Source organism: Schistocerca gregaria, chromosome 5 (assembly GCF_023897955.1).
Source record: "Schistocerca gregaria isolate iqSchGreg1 chromosome 5, iqSchGreg1.2, whole genome shotgun sequence".
Taxonomy (NCBI): Eukaryota; Metazoa; Arthropoda; class Insecta; order Orthoptera; family Acrididae; genus Schistocerca; species Schistocerca gregaria.
The window spans coordinates 173,578,360-173,599,482 of NC_064924.1; the positions used below are offsets into that span (position 1 = coordinate 173,578,360).

Genomic DNA, 21,123 nt, shown 5'->3' on the forward strand with positions numbered 1-21,123 from the left:
ACCTACTCTCCGATTCTAAGGCAATTGTGTAATTGGTTGCAAATTGAGAAGAATGCTCGCATTTGTAACTGTTGGAAGCAGAAAAAAATGACGAGTGGAAATGGAAAACAGTCAAAGTTCCAAATGTGATGTTTGTCAGGAGAATGGAAAATAGAAACAATGTATCTCTATTTGTATGTAACTGATTTGTATCCAAAAAATTGAGATGGTATTCTGATACAACATTGATGCTACTTACTTATGTAACCTGCTGTATCACCGCAAAAAATAATGAGACAAATTAGAAAATGGATACTTTAGCAAGTGCCATACAGCTTGGCACAAAGATCAAGTGTCATGTACTAATGTATGTCTGGATAGGTTTCTCCATGGTTTGGTACCTGGATCACCTTGAGAGACATGCAACAAAGTACTGAGAGCAAAATACCACTGAAAACACATTTCTTAAAAAAATGGCATTTAGAACGGTTTTGTTTTCCACTCTTCAAATTTAACTCATAAAATGTTTGCACTGTCTACACCATTTTGAAATCATTTCTAAATTTTACAACATTTTGAATTAGCAAGCTCAGCAGCTATACCTAGATATCTGCCAGTGTCCATATTGAGTGCTGCCCCAGAGACAAGAGTTTATTTGAATCTCAGTTTGATATTTCTCACTCTGGCCAATATTGAGCAGAAATTATTAGATGATAATATACTATGCAGATTGTGATAATCTGTGAATGTCTGCTTGGGGCAAATAGGTACACAAAAATATCATGTAGATAATACCAGTTGCCACATTATATGAAACAATGATAAATACAGTGATAAGGCAATCTTCAGATGTTATAAAGAATAATGGGAACAAATGTACTGGTGCAGTGGCAGTATGGCTAAAATAAAGCCTACATGTTCAATTTTTTAATATGAAGTACAATTTACTCACAAATACTAGCTCAACTTCCTCCTTTTCATAGCTGCGCATTTTGTAATCCTGAAACCAAAATCATATTACAGAGTATTAGTCATATTATCATCATCGTCGTCATCATCATAATCATAAACAACAATGACAATCATAGCTTAATAATTATAATGAAATAATGTTCATTTAATCATTATGTACGTACTGTTTTGGAACCATGTGCAAAACATAACAAATCAAAGTGATGTCCTGAAGATAATGGCACTTATGCTAGAATGGGAAATCATGCTGTAATATCAATAATTATGGAAAAGATAGATTGCTGCTCATAAAGATGACACACTGAGTTGCAGTCAGCCACAGTGAGAAAACTACTACACACTAAGCTTTCAGCTCAAGTCTTCTGCCGAAGAAAATAAAATATAATAAAAAAAATTTCACTCACATTCACATAAATAGGCACATCTCATGCACACATGACTGCTATCTCTGGCCACTGCGACTTTGGATGAAAGCTCAGTGTGTAGCGCTCGTCTTGTTGTGCCTGTCATCAACTCAATGTGGCATATTTACAGCAAGTAGAATCTATACTTCAACCTGGACTTTCCATTGCTTAATTCATGTTGTAACATTTCCATCTACCAACACGTGAAACAAACTTGTGAAAAAAAAATTCAAATATTGCTGCTGAAATTAGAAAAAGACGCCTTAAATTCTATGGACACATACACAGACTCACACAGCAGATACTCACAGCTACTGAAAACCTTAAAGGTATGACATGGGCTGAACAAGTACAAAGAGACCTTACTGATGCTCAACCCACCATTCAGGACACTGCAGAACGTAACATCGACAAAAGCAAAATAGACAAGTGGGAAGTCTAGTCAGAGACAAGAGCCAAAAAGAGAGGTACAAAGTGGACGGATGAAAAAAAGAAAGCCATGAGCGAGAAAATTAAGGCCTCATGGAAAAACTGTAGATGCTTCATGTGATCCACAACGGGTCTGCTATATGTATAACAATACTATACAGAGTGACTCACCCAAAACGTGAACCACAAATATTTCAGAATGGTAAAGTCCTACTGGAGTGCAGTTTTCACAGAAAGAACTGGTAGTAAGAAACTCGTTTTGTCTGCCAGTAAACAAATTGTGATAATACTTATGTTTATAAGTTTTTTGTGCAGACATACAATTTTTGAAATGGAACAATGTCTAGGGTAAATTAGAATATCAGGGTGTTTGTTGCAGGATGTACTGCAAGGTATTTACGAATATCATATTTTGAAACGTTTCCACACCAACACTTGTTTATATCATCTAACACGTGTAGTTGCTTGGTACAATATTGTTATGTTTGCGTACAGTGTAGTTGTGTGTTCCTTGAGTGCACTGCAACTTGCTAGTCAGTGTGTGGCAGTCCAAGCAGTAGATCATGAGTGGACAATGGGATTTATAAATTCAGAAAAAGCCGACATGCTCATGATGTAAGGTGATCAGACAGGATACTTACACACATGTCATCTGTTGCAGTCATACCTAGAAGTATCACAAATCCCATATCACTCAAACTGCACACACCCCACACCATCACAGAGCCTCCACCAACTTGAACAGTCCACTGCTGACATGCAGGGTTCATGGATTCATGAAGATGTCCCCATACCCATGCAAATCCATCTGCTTGATACAACATGAAGCTAGACTTGGCAATGTGTTTCCAGTCATCAACAGTCCAATGTTGGTGTTGAAGGGTCCAGGTGAGGCATAAAGCTTTGTGTCGTACAGTCAGCAAGGGTACAGACGTGGGCCTTCGACTCCAAAAGCAAGTATCGATGATGTTTTGTTGAATGGTTTACGTGCTGACACTTGTTGATGGCCCAGTATTGAAATCTGCATCAATTTGCAAAAGGATTGCACTTCTGTCTTGTTGAATGATTCTCTTCAGTCATCGTTGGTCTCATTCTCACAGGATCTTCTTCCGGACGCAGCGATGTCATGGATTTGATGTTTTACCAGATTCCTGATATTCACGGTACAGTCGTGAAATGGTCGTATGGGAAAATCCGCACTTACTCACTACCTCAGAGATGCTGTGTCCCATTGCTCTTGGGCTGACTATAACACCAAGTTCAAACTCACTTAAATCTCAATAACCTGTGATTGTAGCAGTAGTAACTGATCTAACAACTGCGCCAGACACTTGTTGTCTTATACTGGCATTGGTGATGTTGTGTGATATTTGAGGTACTTTGACATAATCAATTTTCCTGGACACAATGCACCTGAACAAAATTGTGGAATTGGCATACATCTTTATAATGAAAGAAAAATTCCAAGCTCCTCCATCAGTAAAAACTTAAAATTTGTTGATCAATTATCTTGTATTTTTTAAAAACTTTGTACACTTTTCGCTTGTTCTGATACTAATAAAAGGCTAGAAACATACAAGGAAATAAAATATTACCTTGTAAATCATTTAGGAGCACTGTGTTGGTAATGTTCTGCAGCTTGACTGCATTTGGGGGGGGGGGGGGGGGGTTGTATAGGGTGGATTTGGTGAGGAGAGAAGGGAAAGTCATAGAATTGTGGCTGAAAACAGGTGTAAGTGGGAGGGAGACAGCAAGAGCTTGGGAGAGGACTGCAGGTAGGAGATAAATCAGATGCTTGGGACAGGAATGCAACATGGCACTGAGGAATTCATGCGGCACATCGTGACAGTGATATGGTGGAAAAGTGGATTGGGAAGGTGTGAAAGAACAGAGGATGGCAGAATACCTGGAGGGGTGGTAAGGGTTGTGGTAGGAGGTTCCTCATTTCCAGGCATGATGATTGATAGATACATAGATAGAAAGTCGAAGCCTTGTCGAAAGATATGTGACGGCTAGGGAACAGTCAGGAACTGTTTCCAGAGAAGATTCTCACAATATGTGGATTTCCTGGAAACCACTTTGGTCTCTGCAAAGCTACATACAAAAGTGTAGCTGGTTCTTCTAGGTCATGGGAGGTTTAGGGATGTATGAGAATAGGACCCAGGAAAGCTCAATGGACTAGGTTTGGTGGCTAGTGCCTGTCTGTGTAGGCCTTAGTGAGGTCATCAGAATGTGGTGCAAGGGAATTGTAATCATTATAGATGAGTCATTCACAGGTGGCAAGACTGATTTTTGATCAGATGTTTTGAATGTGACTCCCTGTTTCTGTCTGAATTTTCATAGTGAAAATCAGGGGAGAGACGGACAAAGAGGATATAAAATTGACCAAGCTGGGGTCTAGTTTAGCAAAAGGGGTATAAATATTTGGGGGCAATCAAGCTAACTAAGAACAGTTTAAATAGTGATTTGAAGAACAATTTTTATCTGAATTTTTGTAGCAAAATGAAGAATGGGAAATGGACAAATGGAATATGAAACTGACTAGCATAAGATCATTTTTGGGATAATTTGCTGGAATGTTATCAGGATAATTAAGAAAAACTCAATTAGTGATTTGAGGGTAAATTGTAGTATGAATTCTTGTCCAGATTTTCATGGCTATAGGAGGAGTGGGAAATGGGTAAATGGTGTATCATATTGACCAATGTCATATCTAGTTTTGCATTAAAGGCTTCCTGAATAAAACGTGGAAAAAATTTGGAAATAAATTGTGTAAACTTAAGAAATACAATAGGTTAGAGAAACATTTCTGAGGCTTTTGAATGATGCTTGAAATCATGTACAGCAAATGAATTGCCTGTTGAATTAAAAGTGAAGTGTTTAACATGCAATCTTAGAACTTTAACGATTACAAGCAGATATTTGTCTAATTATGTTGGTTATGCAGTCTTGTGTTGTGTGGCCTTGATATATTTCTGTCATCTGTGCTTGAAGGTATAAAAAAGTTACAATAATTTTCTGGTCACTATAGTGCCAGTTTGTCCTGACTTTGGATCCAGTTGCCATCAAAATAATGGATGCACTGCCTCATTAAACTTTCGGTTGACTCCTTAAGATCACTTTGCTGTATGTGTCTATACACTGAAAAGCCAAGGAAACTGGTATAGGCACGCCTATTCAAATACAAAGATATGTACACAGGCAGAATAAGGCACTGTGGTCAGCAATAGCTGTATAAGACAAGTGTCTGGCACAGTTATTAGATCAGTTACTACTGCTACAATCACAGGTTATCGAGATTTAAGTGAGTTTGAACTTGGTGTTATAGTCGGCCCAAGAGCAATGGGACACAGCATCTCTGAGGTAGCGATGAAGTGCGGATTTTCCCATACAACCATTTCACGACTAAACCATGAATACCAGGAATCTGGTAAAACATCAAATCCCTGACATTGCTTTGCCCGGAAAAAGATCCTGTAAGAATGAGACCAACAATGACTGAAGAGAATCATTCAATGTAACAGACGTGCAACCCTTTTGCCAACTGATGCAGATTTCAATACTGGGCCATCAACAAGTGTCAGCATGCAAACCATTCAACAAAACATCATCGATATTTGCTTTCAGAGTCAAAGGCCCACGTCTGTACCCTTGCTGACTGTACACAAACCTTCATGCTTCACCTGGACCCTACAACACTGACATTGGACTGTTGATGACTGGAAACACATTGCTAAGTCTAGTTTCATATTGTATCAAGTGGATGGATTTGTATGGGTATGGGGACATCTTCATGAATCCATGAACCCTGCATGTCAGCAGTGGACTGTTCAAGTTGGTGGAGGCTCTGTAATGGTGTGGGGTGTGTGCAGTTTGAGTGATATGGGATTTGTGATACTTCTGGGTATGACTGCAACAGATGACGTGTATAAGTATCCTGTCTGATCACCTGCAACGATCCATGTCCATTCTGCATTCTGAGAGACTTGGCCAATTGCAGCAGGACAATGTGACACCCCAGACATCCATAATTGTTACAGAATGATCCAGGAACACTCTTCTGTGCTTAAATACTTCTGTTGGCCACCAAACTATATATGTGGTCTTTCCAGTTTAAGTTGTTCATAATTGTAATTCCTAGGTATTTAGACGAATTGCCAGCCCTTGGATTTTCACATTTATTGTATACCCAAAATTTATCGGATTTCTTTTAGTAGCATTGAAGTTAGCCAATCATGTCATTGTGCATGCAAATTCAAGCAGCGTGTCAGAGGTGATGTCGTCAAACTTGTGCCATGTTTGGTTTCCTCAAACCAAACAAATGCAGCTTTTGATCATCTAGCTTAAATTTAAAACTTCTGAAAAAGATGCGCTTTAACTGTAAGGAGCATTTGAACAAGTGTTTATTCACGGACCCACAGATGTCTGTAAGTCACTGTATTTTAGTGTATGCGTGTGCAATGACCTGATAGACTATCTTCAATGCTAAATTACTCAGAAGTAGCGGAACGTATAGTATTTTTTTTTCTTAACAATTATTTCTCAGCACAACCTCTCCTGCAAAGCCCTTACAAGCTTTTCAGGTTGTTTCTAACTGCCTGTATAAAGACAAGTTGTTTAACATTGATACTAAAAGTCTCAAAAAGTTATTGACCAATTTTCTTCAAATTTTTACACAATACTCTAATAAATGCTAAGATGGACATAGGCTGCGAGCACGCGCGCGCGCTCACACACACACACACACACACACACACACACACACACACACACACGGTGAATCACTTAAAATTTGGGCCACAAATAATGCGGAAATGGAAAGTACTATTGATGTGCAGTTTTCACAGAATGGATTGATAGTCAGGGGCTTGTATTATTAGCCAATCAACAAATTGTAATAATGCTTAGAAAGTGTATTTTTTGTGGCGTCATAAGCTTTTTTAAGAATGGAACAATGCCTGTCGACATTAACAAACTGAAAAATAGGGTAAATTGGAATGTTTGTGGTGTTTGTTGCAGGATTCTAGTGTGAGTCATTTATGGAATACAGTATTTTGAAAAGTTCCCACCCACACTGACACTTGTACAATACCTGTGATAGCACACACTAAAGAATAACACGAGTGCATACACTATTTATGTGGATTCTGGCCAGTAACGAGACAACTGACCATCACTGGTTATGTTCAAAATAACCACAGGCAGCAAAAATACAATCTTCTAGTCTGGAATGGAATGACAGCTGCACACTTCCTAACAGTTCAGTGGAGACGTCTGAGCAGGCTGCAGTAATATGTCCTTGCGTATCATTGGATGTAGTTGGCATGTTCGTGTAGACAGTGTTTCTCAGCTTTCCCCACAGAAAAAAGTCTATAGGTGTGAAATATGGGGAATGGATCAAGCAGAGTACAGGTCCTCCGTTTACAGTCCAGTGATGATGTTGCTTGAGAGGACATGGAGTAATTAAATGCTATTCTTTGCTGTGTGAATGTGATTGTTGAAAAATAAGAAAAACAAACTTTTGACTACAGACTTTTAACTAACTTCATGTCTTAGCTCCGAACGAAGCAAAATGCATGGGATATCTATAAATTATTTGGTTGTAAAAAAGAGGCAATTGTGATTATATTTAATTGTATCTAATGAGGATTGATGTAGTTGACTTGCAAGCATTTGTATGCTTATATGAAACTTGTGGAAAGGAAAATACACCTGAGCTGAACTGAAAGTATGAGAGTATAGAGTTATTTCAAGTGAGAGAGATAATATTTTTTTTGTTTCTCTAACCAGCATTATTTCTTCAGAGAAGAAGTTATGAAGATTGACGCAGCCGCATATCCAGAGAAGAGCACCGGCTAAATGTTTCAAGTAAGTTAACAGTAGTAAGAGAAGTGTGAAGTTCGCAATCCAGTTTTGAAGCACTTCTCTTGACGCCAAAACCGTTAGACTACCTTACAGAGTGACGTCAGCTTAAGAAGTGAGACTTCTGTTGTGGGCTTGAAACTAACATATTAAGATAACAAATATCAACAGGTTATATAATAAAATGTTAGATCAGTTTCTCCAATAAATAATGCCACACACCATTGGCTTCTCAATAGACCAAGATAAATATACTTCATTGTCACCTCAAAACATTGTGGGCTATAAATATTACATTCCTAGTTTCCTCATTTAATACCAGTTCATGAAACATTGTTTGCAGATTTTGCAGAAAATTTAGTATCTATCTTTATATATCTGCCAATTCAGGTTTTTGAGTATTTCCATGATTCTCTCCTGTAGGCTGAGCAAATCTGTAATGATATGCACTGTACTTCACTGTATACATTCAATATTCCTATTAGTTCTGTGTGGTATGGATCTCACACACTCGAACAATGTTCTAGAATAGGTTTCTGTCATTTCTGTAAGCAATCTCTCTTGTATACTGGTGGCACTATTCCCAGCAACCATCTCCTTTACCTACACTGAGCCTACATTTTTGATGTTCCTACTGGAGTTTCCATTGTTTGACTGAGCATTCCATTTCATATACCTACAAACTATTACACTGAGTTTTTTGTATGAATGGACAGTTGGCAATCTTTCCACAATTTCAAAATCTTACCTAAGTCTGATCAAACATTTTTCCAACTTTTTTTTACACAGTTCTGCATTACAAATAAGTACACAATCTTCAAAAAGTCTGAGGTCACTATTAATACTGACTGTCAGTTCATTAATATACAACATGAATAGCAAAGGCCGAACACACTTCTGTGGGGCAGATCTGCCCACCTGCTAATAACACTGTATCCCAGATAACATTCTCAATCTGGGCACAAGTTTTGTTTGATGATATACACAATCATACTTTTGTTAGCCAGTAGTGGGTTGCTACTGTGTCAAAAGCTTTTTGGAAATAAAGATATACTCTCTCTACCCAACTGCCGTGATCCATGGCTTACAGGAAGTTATGTGAGAAAAGTGCAACTTGGGTTTTTCATGACCAATGTTTTCAGAATCCACACTGGTTGACATAGAACAGGTCCTTCTGTTCAAGATACCTCCTTATGTTTGAACTCAGAATTAGTTCTAAGATTCTATAACAAATGGATGTCAAAGATACTGGAGAGAAGATTTGTGGATCACTTCCACTAACCTTCTTGTAGATGTGTGTAACATATGATTTCTTTCTTCCTACTACTAGGCACAGGTTTTTTGATTGAAGAATCTACTCTATACTATGGCTAAAAGCCTTGAATGCTTTTTAATCTAATAGAGATTTAGCAGGCCCTGGAGTTTTGATGGGAGTTTCATGATTTTTACTATTTCTCAACGTCACTGATTATAATATCAACATAATTCACTATGCAATGAAGCAAGAATCAAACTGGGCAATATACTTCTGGATTTTCCTTTGAAAATGAAGTTCAGAATTTCTCCTTTAGCTTCGTTAGCCCCAATTTGAGTATTAGTGTATCTATGACCATCTGCTAGGCACTTGATTTTAGTACCACTGACAGCCTTTACACATGACCAAAATTTATTTGGACTCTACAAGAGGTCTTTTGATAAGATTTTGCTACACTAGTCATTGAAGGATTCACTCATTGCCTTTTAATATTGCCCATTTCATCACTCAGTCTATACTCTTGGTTTTTGTTTTACAACTATTGTGCAGTAGTTGTGAACTCTTACGTCGGGACGGTGAACTTGGAGTTGGAGTGGTTGCTTAGGACAGATATAGGGTTCCATATTGGTTTGACTCCTGTGGATGCTATTGATAGGTGGGACCACACTAGGCATGGCCTTCACCTCAATAGGAAAGGGAAGGGAATACTGTCTGGGTTGATTGCAGAAAACTTAAGGGGGGACACTGTCACAAGTGGTAAAATACCAGTGGTCACATGTGTCAGAGGGATGCCTTTTTTATGATAGGAAAGAGGGAAAGAAAACGAGTTTTAAGAGAGATTGGCAGACACACTCAGTTTGAGAAAACAGATGAACAAGAGTCAGATTTTAGCATACAGCCTCCATGTAAACAATGTTAAACAGAAAGTAGTCAGAAACTGCCAGTTCATCTTTGCCAAAGCAGTTATAATCCCATTAGTGAGCAGTATAAGTTACCTTTATTACACCAGAACATTCCGGGACTCAGAAATAAAGTTGATTGACTACTCATTTGTATTGATGAAATAAATTCATCTAACCAAATTAACATAATCTGCCTCTCTGAAGATTAAGTGACCACTGGTATGGATATGTTAGACATTTAAGGAGTTAAGCTAGCTTCTTACTTCTGCAGAGTAGATATGGATGGAGGAGGAGTTGCCACATTTATTAAAAACTGCTATAAATTCAAGAACATTGACATTAACAAATTCTGTTTAGAGCAGCATCTAGAAGCATGTGCAACATAAGTTGAGTTCCATAACAGATCCTATACAATAGTAACTATTTACCCAGCACCTGCAGGAAATTATAATCTATTCAGAAATCATCTACAAGCTCTTTTGGGTTATTTAACAGGAAGAAACAAAGAATTTGTTTCCAACTAGGATCTCTAAATTCTCAAGGACAGCCATTGATAACATTTTTATAGACTAATCATAACATAAAACCTGTAATAAATGGACTATCAGACATGACAGGCAACTCCTTGTTTTAGATGTAAATTCTAAGCAGATTATCAAGACTGCTAAATCTGAGTACAGGAGAGTAGTCAATCAACCAAAAATTGAGTGTTTTTGAAAACTGCTCAAAGATATGAACTGGAAAGATGTTTATAGTGCTCATGACGTGAATGATAAATATAACACATTCATGAACAATGTCAGTACAATGTTTGAAAACTGTTTTCCTCTAAAAGTTACTCAAATTAAACAGAAGTCTATAATAAAATCATGGATTACACAAGGAATAAAGATTTCCTGTAAGACAAAAAGGAAAATGTACCTATCGACCAAGAATAGCTCCAATGCTGATTATTTAGCTAAATACAAGGACTACTGTAAAATATTAAATAAAGTAATTCAGACATCTAAACAAATGCACTACGAGAAGAAGATAGCAATGGCAGAGAACAAAATAAAAACAATATGGGATATAGTGAAAGAGGAGACTGGTAGAACCAGAAAGGAACAGGAGCAAATAGCATTAAGGGTAGACGACACATTAATAACCGACGGGCACAGTGCGGCAAATCTATTTAAAAACGACTTTATATCTGTTACTGATAGAATGGGATTGTCAGGATCAGTAAATAATGCCCTTGAATATCTGAAACTAGCCTTTACAAATAGCTTCAGGTACATGAATATGTCACTCACTTCACCAAAAGAAATAACTTCCATAATAAAATCTTTAAAAACAAGGCATTCTGGTGGTTACGATTTATTATCAACAAAGTTAATTAAGGCATGTTCTTGTGAGTTTAGTATAATTCTAAGTTACTTGTGTAATCAGTCAATTATAACTGGGACATTTCCTAACTGGCTAAAATATGCAGACATTAGGCCTCTATTCAAGAAAGGGGATAAAGAGATACCATCAAACTACAGATCGATTTCACTTTCGCCAGCATTCTCAAAAATTTTTGAAAAAGTAATGTACAGGCAGCTTCTCAACCATCTGACCACAAATAACATATTATCAAGAACACAGTTCGGGTTTCTGAAGGGTTCTCATATCGAGAAGGCTATTTACACCTACAGTGAAAATGTACTTAGGGCCCAATTCATTAAATAACAAATTACAAGCTGCAGGTATTTTCTGTGATTTGTCAAAGGCACTTGATTGTGTGAACCACAACATCCTTTTAAATAAATTAGAATTCTATGGTGTCACAGGCAGTGCTGCAAAATGGTTCAAGTCATACCTCGCTAACAGGAACAAAGGGTGTCAGTGCAAGGGACTAGTGAATTAAGTCATCAGTCATAATCAGAATGGGAAGAAATTACATGTGGTGTCCCACAAGGATCTATCTTAGGGCCATTGCTTATTCTTGTGTACATTAATGATCTCTCATCAGTTACACTTCCAGAAAGAAGAGTTCATTTTGTTTGCAGATGACACAAGTATTGCAATAAATATTGTGTCGAGTCTGATTCTAGAAAGATCTGCTAATGATATTTTCATGGATATTAATAAATGGTTTAAAGCCAACCCACTGACATTAAACTTCAAAAAGACTCATTATATGCAATTCAGAACCTGTAAGAGGTTTCCACCCAGCATACGCATAAAGTATGAAGAAGGGCAGATAGAAGAGGTCGATAAGCTTAAATTCCTGGGATTACAACTTGATAATAAATTTAATTGGGAGGAGCACACCACAGAACTGCAGAAACGCCTTAACAAATCTGTATTTGCAATTCGAGTGTTAGTTGACATAGGCGACATAAAAATGAAAAAGCTTGCATACTTTCATTCCGTAATATCATATGCTATAATATTTTGGGGTATAACTCTTCAAGTCAAACAAAAGTTTTCACAGTTCAAAAGCGTGTAATCTGTATTATTTGTGGAGTAAATTCACGCACGTCCTGTAGAAACCTCTTAAAAGAAATGGGTATACTAACTACTGCCTCTCAGTATATTTATTCCTTAATGAAATTTGTCCTAAATAATATATCTCTTTTTCCCAACAAACAGCTCAGTTCATACTTACAATACCAGGAACAAAAATAATCTGCACAAGGACTTAAAAGCACTTACTTTAGTTCAAAAAGGGGTCCTCTACTCAGGAACACTCATCTTCAATCATTTGCCAGCAAACATAAAAAAATTAGTTACAAATAAAGATCAGTTTAAAAGAAGCCTGAAAGACTTACTAGTGGCCAACTCCTTCTTCTCCATTGACGAATTTTTTAATAGTAACAAATGATGTATTGTATATATTCATACTATTAATATTGTTATTTCAGCTTTTTTTAAAAAAAAAAAACATTGACATGTTCTACATCCCACATGAGGATCTCCTCAGCATGGATCTATGGAACGAAAAACTAGGCCTAATCTAATCTACAAGCTTCTTTACAGAGATGTCTACCATGAAGGATACCTCCCATCATGAACTGTTCTACTAAGTACATATGCATCTAATGACTGATCAACTATTCTAACGAAGTGAAGCTACAGTTCGCCAACATACATCTGTCCATGGCTGAATTTTTAAAGATACTCCTGGAAAAATGACACTATGGTCTCTTTATGTAGTTTTTTGAAGATATAAACATTCTGAATTGTTTTAGTGCCATTCGTACTTGCACTGTTGTTACAACTGCGTTACGATCAATGATACCAGTTTCAATGTGGATCTGTTCTGGGTAGATTTCAGAGAAGAGATTTGACACCATTCATTCTGTATGATGTCCTGACATGCCCATCACATCATTGAGCATTATACTGAGTTTATGGACTGGGACTAGGGAAATGAAAGATCACAAAATAATTATGGTATATAACAGGCAGTCAGCCAGAACAAGAACAAAAACAAAGAGATGAACGTCATTAAAGAAGGTTAAAGTTGGTGTATGCTGGAATCAAGAGAGATGAGTAATATAACTTGTTAGGTTAGCAGTGGTTGGGAAGGGGGTGAAACAGGGTTGTAGCCTCTGCCCGATGTTATTCAATCTGTATATTGAGCAAGCAGTAAAGGAAACAAAAGAAAAATTTGGAGTAGGTATTAAAATGCATGGAGAAGAAATACAAACTTTGAGGTTCGCCGATGACATTGTAATTCTGTCAGAGACAGCAAAGGACTTGGAAGAGCAGTTGAATGGAATGGATAGTGTCTTGAAAGGAGGATATAAGATGAATATCAACAAAAGTAGTAAAGGAGTTTTGCTATTTGGGGAGCAAAATAACAGATGATGGTCGAAGTAGAGGGGATATAAAATGTAGACTGGCAATGGCAAGGAAAGCGTTTCTGAAGAAGAGAAATTTGTTAACGTCAAGTATAGATTTAAGTGTCAGGAAGTCAATTCTGAAAGTATTTGTATGGAGTGTAGCCATGTATGGAAGTGAAACATGGACGATAAATAGTTTGGACAAGAAGAGAGTGGAGGCTTTCGAAATGTGGTGCTACAGAAGAATGCTGAAGATTAGATGGGTAGATCACATAACTAATGAGGAAGTATTGAATAGGATTGGGGAGAAGAGAAGTTTGTGGCACAACTTGACCAGAAGAAGGGATCGGTTGGTAGGACATGTTCTGAGGCATCAAGGGATCACCAATTTAGTATTGGAGGGCAGCGTAGAGGGTAAAAATCATAGAGGGAGACCAAGAGATGACTAAACTAAGCAGATTCAGAAGGATGTGGGTTGCAGAGGGTTCTGGGAGATGAAGAAGCTTGCACAGGATAGAGTAGCATGGAGAGCTGCATCAAACCAGTCTCAGGACTGAAGACCACAACAACAACAACACCACAACAGGTTACAAATAGTGCACCACAGTCACCCATGCCAGATTCCTGTATCCTTAAGACATCGCATGGCTGGGAAAACGTGTCAGGGTAATGATATTTGTTTACTAGACAATAAGTTATTCAAGACAGAGTACAGTTAACAGCAATTGTATTTCTCCATTTTAAGGATACAGGGTACTTATAAATTGTGGAAAAATCGAAATTTAATGTGACTTGACAAAATTCTATTGTCTTTCCTGATTACACTGATATATACATTATAGGGTTTCAGATGAAATATGATCTATATGTACCAAAGTTACAGTCATGTATGCCACCACACCCCTTTATTTCTGTTACAGAAACCACCATTATTTCGAAAAGAACTGCGAACTTTCTGTTTCCAGTGATTATACATGTGGTACATGTATATGTTGGTAACAATGCAGGTTTCTAGTGTCTGTAAATATTTATCTTTGCTAGTATTTAATTTTGTTTCACTGATGCAGTTTGTTCATGTGTTATTGAATAATTGTTGCTCTAGTGCTACATATATTTGTGGAAGTACATATCCTTTAGTGTGCAATAAATATGAACTATGCCACACATCAAGAAATTCAATAAAAGGAAATTCCATGGTAACCATTTCACAAAGAAAGCAAGTCACACTGTTGAAAGTAACCTAGGTATCAGTTCTTCAGGGAAGAAACTCCCACATGGCACACCTCCTGGTGATTCTAATTTTTATGTTAACTATTACACTGTTTGCAGTGGATTTGTTGTTGATGTGGGCATAAACAATGTGATGGTGTACGCTGTCTGGAAATAACTGAACAACAAAGTAGCAGGAAGAGCCTAGCGTCAAAATTAGTTGCTCTCTGTAGAGCGTGCAATAAATCTACGTCGAAAATTACTTCAAACATTGTGCATAATTCATATGATGTGAATTTGAAGTTAGTGTATGGCGATGCGTGCAATAGGAAAAGGAAGAAAGGCTGCTCATATGTTTTGTGGTTTGATGGACCTTCCTCCTCCCAGTAGGTTCAGCAAGTGCATAAAAATACTTTTAGGTGTCTTGAAGGTTGTGTCTATAGCATCTATGAAACATGCTGCAGAAGAAACGGTAAATATTAGTGCAACCAGGGACACTGCTGTTGCACTTGATGGGACATGGCAACGCCAAGGACATCATTCCTTGAATGGTATTGTAAATGCTACTTCTCTGGAAAATGGAAAAGTTGTTGATGTTGAGTGCTTATCTAAGTAATGCTTACCTGCCATGGTAACACTGAAGGACATATTGAACATCAGTGTTCAAAGGATTAGGATGGTTACAGTGAGGGTACGGAGTGTGATGGAGCTCTAAAAATTTTTCAGAGGTCAGTGGCCGTTTATAACGTTAGATATACGAAGTGCCTAGGCGATGGGGACTCTAAAGCTTTCAATAAAATTAATGAGTTCAGTGTTTATGGTAACAAAACTGAAGCGTTGTGGACATGTGCAAAGAGGATGGGTGCTAGCCTGAGGAAGCTACGAAGAGAAATGAAAGGAAAGTTGGTATCTGATGGAAACTCTCTGTCTGGCAGAGGCAAATTGACAGAAACTAAAAAAGACCTTCTTCAGAGTTATTATGGACTGGCCATTAGATGATCTGCACCTCTGAATGATGTTACAGCAATGAGAAAATCTGTATGGGCCACCTACTTTCATAAGTTGTCCACAGATGACCACCCTGTTCACGGACTTTTCCTAAAGGAGCAGATTCGTGGTGTGGTTACCAAAAATTGAAAAAAAAAGAAAAAAGAAAGATTTAGATACCTGAGTTACTCTGTTTTGCTTAGTAAATGTCTTCATGGGGGCACTCAGAATACAAATGAAATTTTCAACCATTGCATATGGGAAACATTACCCAAGAAGGGTAGGGCTAAATACATTAAAAGTTGGTGTACTAGATGAAGTGATATGTTTAAATGATGGAGTGATAGGGATGTTGGGAGTCCTGAGAAATTTAAGCATAAAATGTGGCTCTCATATTGGACATTAATTGCTTAGGTGTGACAGACAATGGGTGCATGAAGCTGAAAGATTCACGGGTCGACAGAAGCGTTCAATCTCACGCGTTGGCTTTGACCCATGACGTACGGGTGTTGTCGTGTGTGACGTCATGACGGTGTGGAGTTTGGCTTGTGAGTGTGATGTATTTGTAGATATCGGCGTGTTGTGGTTTGTTGTGATCTCTGCTGGTATGTTCAGGCTTTTCGTTAGTGTGGTGTAATGGGGTCAGTTTGCTTTTGCTCATTATCCAGAATTGTTCGAGTGTCAGCTGTGTTTGTAGTGGAATTCGTTTCAGTGAGTTAACAATTTTGTGTGAAGGTTAATTTAGAGTGGTTGGCCTGTAGATCGTGTGGAAATTTTAGTGAAATTAATCAGTTGTAGTTTTTGTACAGGAATGGATATGACGGATAAAATTAACAGTGCACAGGTCAAGGGAAGTGTTCGATCCCAATGTGTGGCTGTGTATGTTGATATTGGTATCGGGAGATGTTTTTGTGCTATATAGGCCAAGGGAAATGTTCTATTCTAATTTATGGGATCGGGAGCTGCTGTTGAGCAATATAGGTCAAGGGAAGTGTCCGATTCCAGATTATATTGTGTTTAGTGGTATTTGGGGAGGTTTGTGATGTCGCTTTTTTTTTCGCCGTTTTGTGTGGTTTTGTATGGGGATGGGTGTCTAAATTTGTTTATATTTAGTTTGCCTCCCACCCAAAAACACCCCATTTCCCGCGCTTGTTCTATTAGTGTCATTAGGCTTTTTGTGGAAACTGTGCGTGTTTGTTTTTCGATGTATTTTCGTTCTCATAATGTGTACATACCGATATATTGGAATCGTGGTTTATGGTCGTTTCCGCCATATTTGTGACGTCATGGGTCAAAGCAGACGGGCGGGATCGGACGCTTCCGTATTTCCAGATTCGCTCTTTGAGTTACCAAAGAAGCAAGAAGTGCTAAAAGGAATGCCAAGAGGAAGCTTGAATATGAAGAAATGCTGCAGGATGAAGACTATGCGTCAGGAATGTTCTGAGGTAGAGTTTGATTGGACTCATATCTTAATTTGCAATTTCTCGCAAGTTGTATTTTGCAGAATTCAGATACAAACATTTCCTAAAGCTTATAAAGCACTGGTCTAACTTTTTTTCTGTAACTTCCAATAGTCCATACTTATGTAGTAGACCTAAGCTTTATAGCAGAACCAACTAAAATATAAAAAAAACATATTTACTAGGGAAAAATTATAAAAATTAAAATGTGAGATTTTTTTATCCTTGTAATATAAATATTATGTGAAATTAAATAGGGCTAGTATCTCAGCCATCATGTCATGCATATCTGGTAAAAATTTGGTCTCCTTCAAATGTATAACATCGGATTAAATGGTACCTCAATTTGAGGAAGCATTTTGGAAAAAATGCGTCAATTTCTTTATATTTTTTAATAACCCTAAACAGGCTCAAAATTATTGAAAATACTTCTAATTTTTTTAGAAAATGTGCTGCATTACCTCATCTCAACAACAAATATGTAAAACATATACATTATAAACAGTGCTTGAAAGAAATAGGTGCTAATTTTTACATAGGCCTAATTTTGAGCTGAGAAAGTACCACCCTGTATCCTTAATGATATGTAGGCCCTACACAATCCGCTCATCAGAAAAGATTTACCATAACCTGAATAAATCTTTATCTTGAGAAAGTGCATTAGCTGTTGCAAGCTTTATTTAAGTAACCACATACATGACTACAGAGACAGCAGCAAATCATATGTGAAATGCAAGTGTCATTAATTAGCAGGTTAATGTAGGCCTACTTGAAACAAATTATTTTCAAGTAGTCTACAATTCCTGTATATAATTTGATATATAATTTCTATAAAAATATTGGAGTCTACCACTGGTTCATTTGACATGCTGACAGTGATCAGATATTCAGAGTGGACTTCAATATAGGAGATGAAATTTCTAAATCAACATTGTTATGCCAGAGTCTTCTCATCATTACTTATCTTTCTCATGCACTTATTTTTTTTTTTATCTCTATTCCATGCAGTTCATAGTGTTACAGAAATTTACAAATATCTCATTTCTGAAGTACAAAAGATAGGAAAAACAGTCGATCCACCTGATTCATGCAATGTGCTACACATAACCAATAAAACATCGTACTTTATTGTATGATTCCTCATTTCAAATGCATGTTTGTAATTTTGATGTGGTACTTACTGAAGTTGCTTAACTCATCCAACAGTACGTCTCTACGAGGATCACTGCACTTCAAGCTGATAATTTTGACGACATAATAGCGCCTGTTCCTGCATATGAAACCACTACAAATATTCCAAGGTTTGAATTCGACAAGCAAATCCACGAATATATAATTGTACACTGAAATCACACAACTACGATAGCAAGAACTTTACGGGTCCTAACAGGGCCACAACCAAATGCATTTCCACAATAAACATTTGTTAGTGCCACGATTACGATGCAGAGGCTGTCTAGATTTCTATGTACACCTACAAGTACACGTCATCAAAAGACTATTAAAAATCGCACTTTGTCAAACGTTGTAAACATCATAACCCCGCCACCATCAAACATAAACAAACAAGTCACACAACAAAAACTTCAGTCAGAGATAACATGCATCAGTCGGCGTTCCACGTGAACTTAATGCTATCAAAAGAGGCGTGAAAGCTGAAATTGCAGTGCAGCGATGACACCCGGATTCCATGTTACAGTGCATTGTATTACCAGGTTGCAAGCATTGTGAAGCCTAGTGCAGGGTTGGCTCAGTTGACTAAGAGCATTGGGGAATTATGTAGGAATTTTACGAAAAAGTGTAAGGTAATGATTGTGGGTGGAGCAGGGTATAATCTTGATTTGGACGGGGAATATGACGTAGGTGGTGTCCTACTAAAGACAGCTATTTAAACCGGAGGCATTAATGTGCATTTCTAGCAACTGTTTCGGGTTCATGATCGGCCTCATCTTAATGTGGCTATTAGGCTTTTAAAATCGGATTGGAGAAGGCGTTAATGACAGAGGGCATGGATCATATCGCAATAATGCAAATTGAGTCTATCAGTAAATCGGGTTTCACTAGGCATGGCCTACGCCTCAATAAGTATGGGAAGAGGAGGCTGGCAAAGCTTAAAGGTGACAGTGTAGAGGGTGGTGGTGGTATCACTCATGGGAAAATTCCTGCAGTAGTTGGTGTTAGAGCTGCACCCTTTTTAAAGTTAAGTCCCTCTGACTAAGCAATCACCTTCAGAGATGGTCGGGTATCCAAGCAATGAAGGAATTAGCATCGTTCATCAAAATATAAGAGTTATTAGAGATAAAGTTAGTGAACTGCTTGTAGACGTTGACTCTGACATTATTGGTACATCAAAGCACCACTTAAATAATATGACAGTTCAGAGACTTCCTTTACAAGATACAGATTAGCTGGCTGTTTTTCAAGGAGTTCCTTGCAGAGTGGGGTAGTGACAATGTACAAAAAAAAAAAAAACAGTTTCCGTTTGTGTCCATAGACGTCTCATGGATATTTGAATGTTGTGCAGGGGCAGTTGAATTTAGTGGAACTAAACTTCTAGTTGTTGTTGTTTATACGTCCTCCTTACTCTGACTTCAGAGTATTTCTGCTCAAGTTAGAGAGGGTTCTTGGTTCACTTTATAGGGAGGACAAAAAATTAGGTATATTTGGTGACTTCAGTATTAATTTTGTATACGACCTTGCAAGGGTGTTGCTAGAGTTTTTTCCAACCACGTTGCAAGGGGACAGTAGCACACCCATAGACAATATTTTTATTCATTCTTCATTATAAGAGAGGCATTCTGTTAGTAAAATGGCGGTTGTCCTTTCAGACCATGATGCACAAATTTTAACACTAAGAGGTTTTTGTACTCAATCGAATGTTATACGTAATTAAAAAATATATAGAAAAGCTAATCCAATGGCAATAGAGAGTTTTTTAAACCTTGTTAAGGAACAACAGTGGCAGGATGTTTGTAGTGTTGACAACATCAATGACAAATACAGTGCTTTCCTTAGGACATTTCTCACGCTTTTTGAAACTTGCTTCCCATTAAAAAGTTCTAAACAAGCTACTGGCAGTAAAAGATGGCCTGCATGGTTGATTAGTTTAATAAGGATATTATGTAGAACAAAGTGGGAATTATATCAAAATGTTAGAAGTAGTCACAATCTGGCTACAGTCGCCCATTACAAATAGTATTGTAAGGTGCTTAAATATGTTATTAAGAAGGCAAAGAGTATGTGGTTCGCAAATAGACTAGTTAAGTCACAGGATAAAATGAGAACTATGTGGGCAGTTGTAAAGGAAGTGTCTGGTCAGCAGTAGAAGGTGGATGATATAGAGTCAGTTCAGACTAAAAATATTTCTGTCACTGATAAGTCAGATATATGTACACTATTAACAATCATTTTCTGAGCATTGCTTATGAATTAAATAAAAACTTTGCTTCTACAGGGAATCATATACCTCTCCTGGAAAATGCCTTTTTCAAGACTGATGACTGAAATAGTGGTCCCTGATACTGAAAAGGGGGAGTTTGAGTCAATAATTAAGTCACTGAAGAATGAAGACTCTCATGGCTAGCAGAATATTTAGGTGCTATGCTACACATATTAGCCCTGTACTTAGGCATATTTGCCATTTTTCCTTTAGGAATGATCAGTTTCCTGAAAGATTAAAGTACTCAGTAGTAAAGCTGCTTTATAAAAAGGAGAAAGGAATAATGTAGACAATTTTAGACCTATATCTATGCCATCAGTGTTTGCTAAAGTTGCTGAAAAGGCTGAGTATGTAACGATAATTGATCATTTTATTCCACATAATTTGCTATCAAATGTACAGTTCAGATT

General features: G+C 37.4%; 1 protein-coding gene across 1 annotated transcript in view; it reads right to left on the reverse strand.

The window, feature by feature from the left end:
* The window catches only part of LOC126271995 (pre-mRNA-splicing factor syf1 homolog), a 118,667-nt gene extending 99,591 nt beyond the window's left edge, over positions 1–19,076 (reverse strand). Inside the window, exons 1-2 of the mRNA XM_049974478.1 lie at positions 18,456–19,076; positions 932–979 (exon numbers count right to left, since the gene is read on the reverse strand). Coding sequence (XP_049830435.1) covers positions 932–970 — 39 coding nt within the window. The 5' untranslated portion in view covers positions 971–979; positions 18,456–19,076. The remainder of the gene's footprint in view (positions 1–931; positions 980–18,455) is intronic.
* Positions 19,077–21,123: the final 2,047 nt, after the last annotated feature.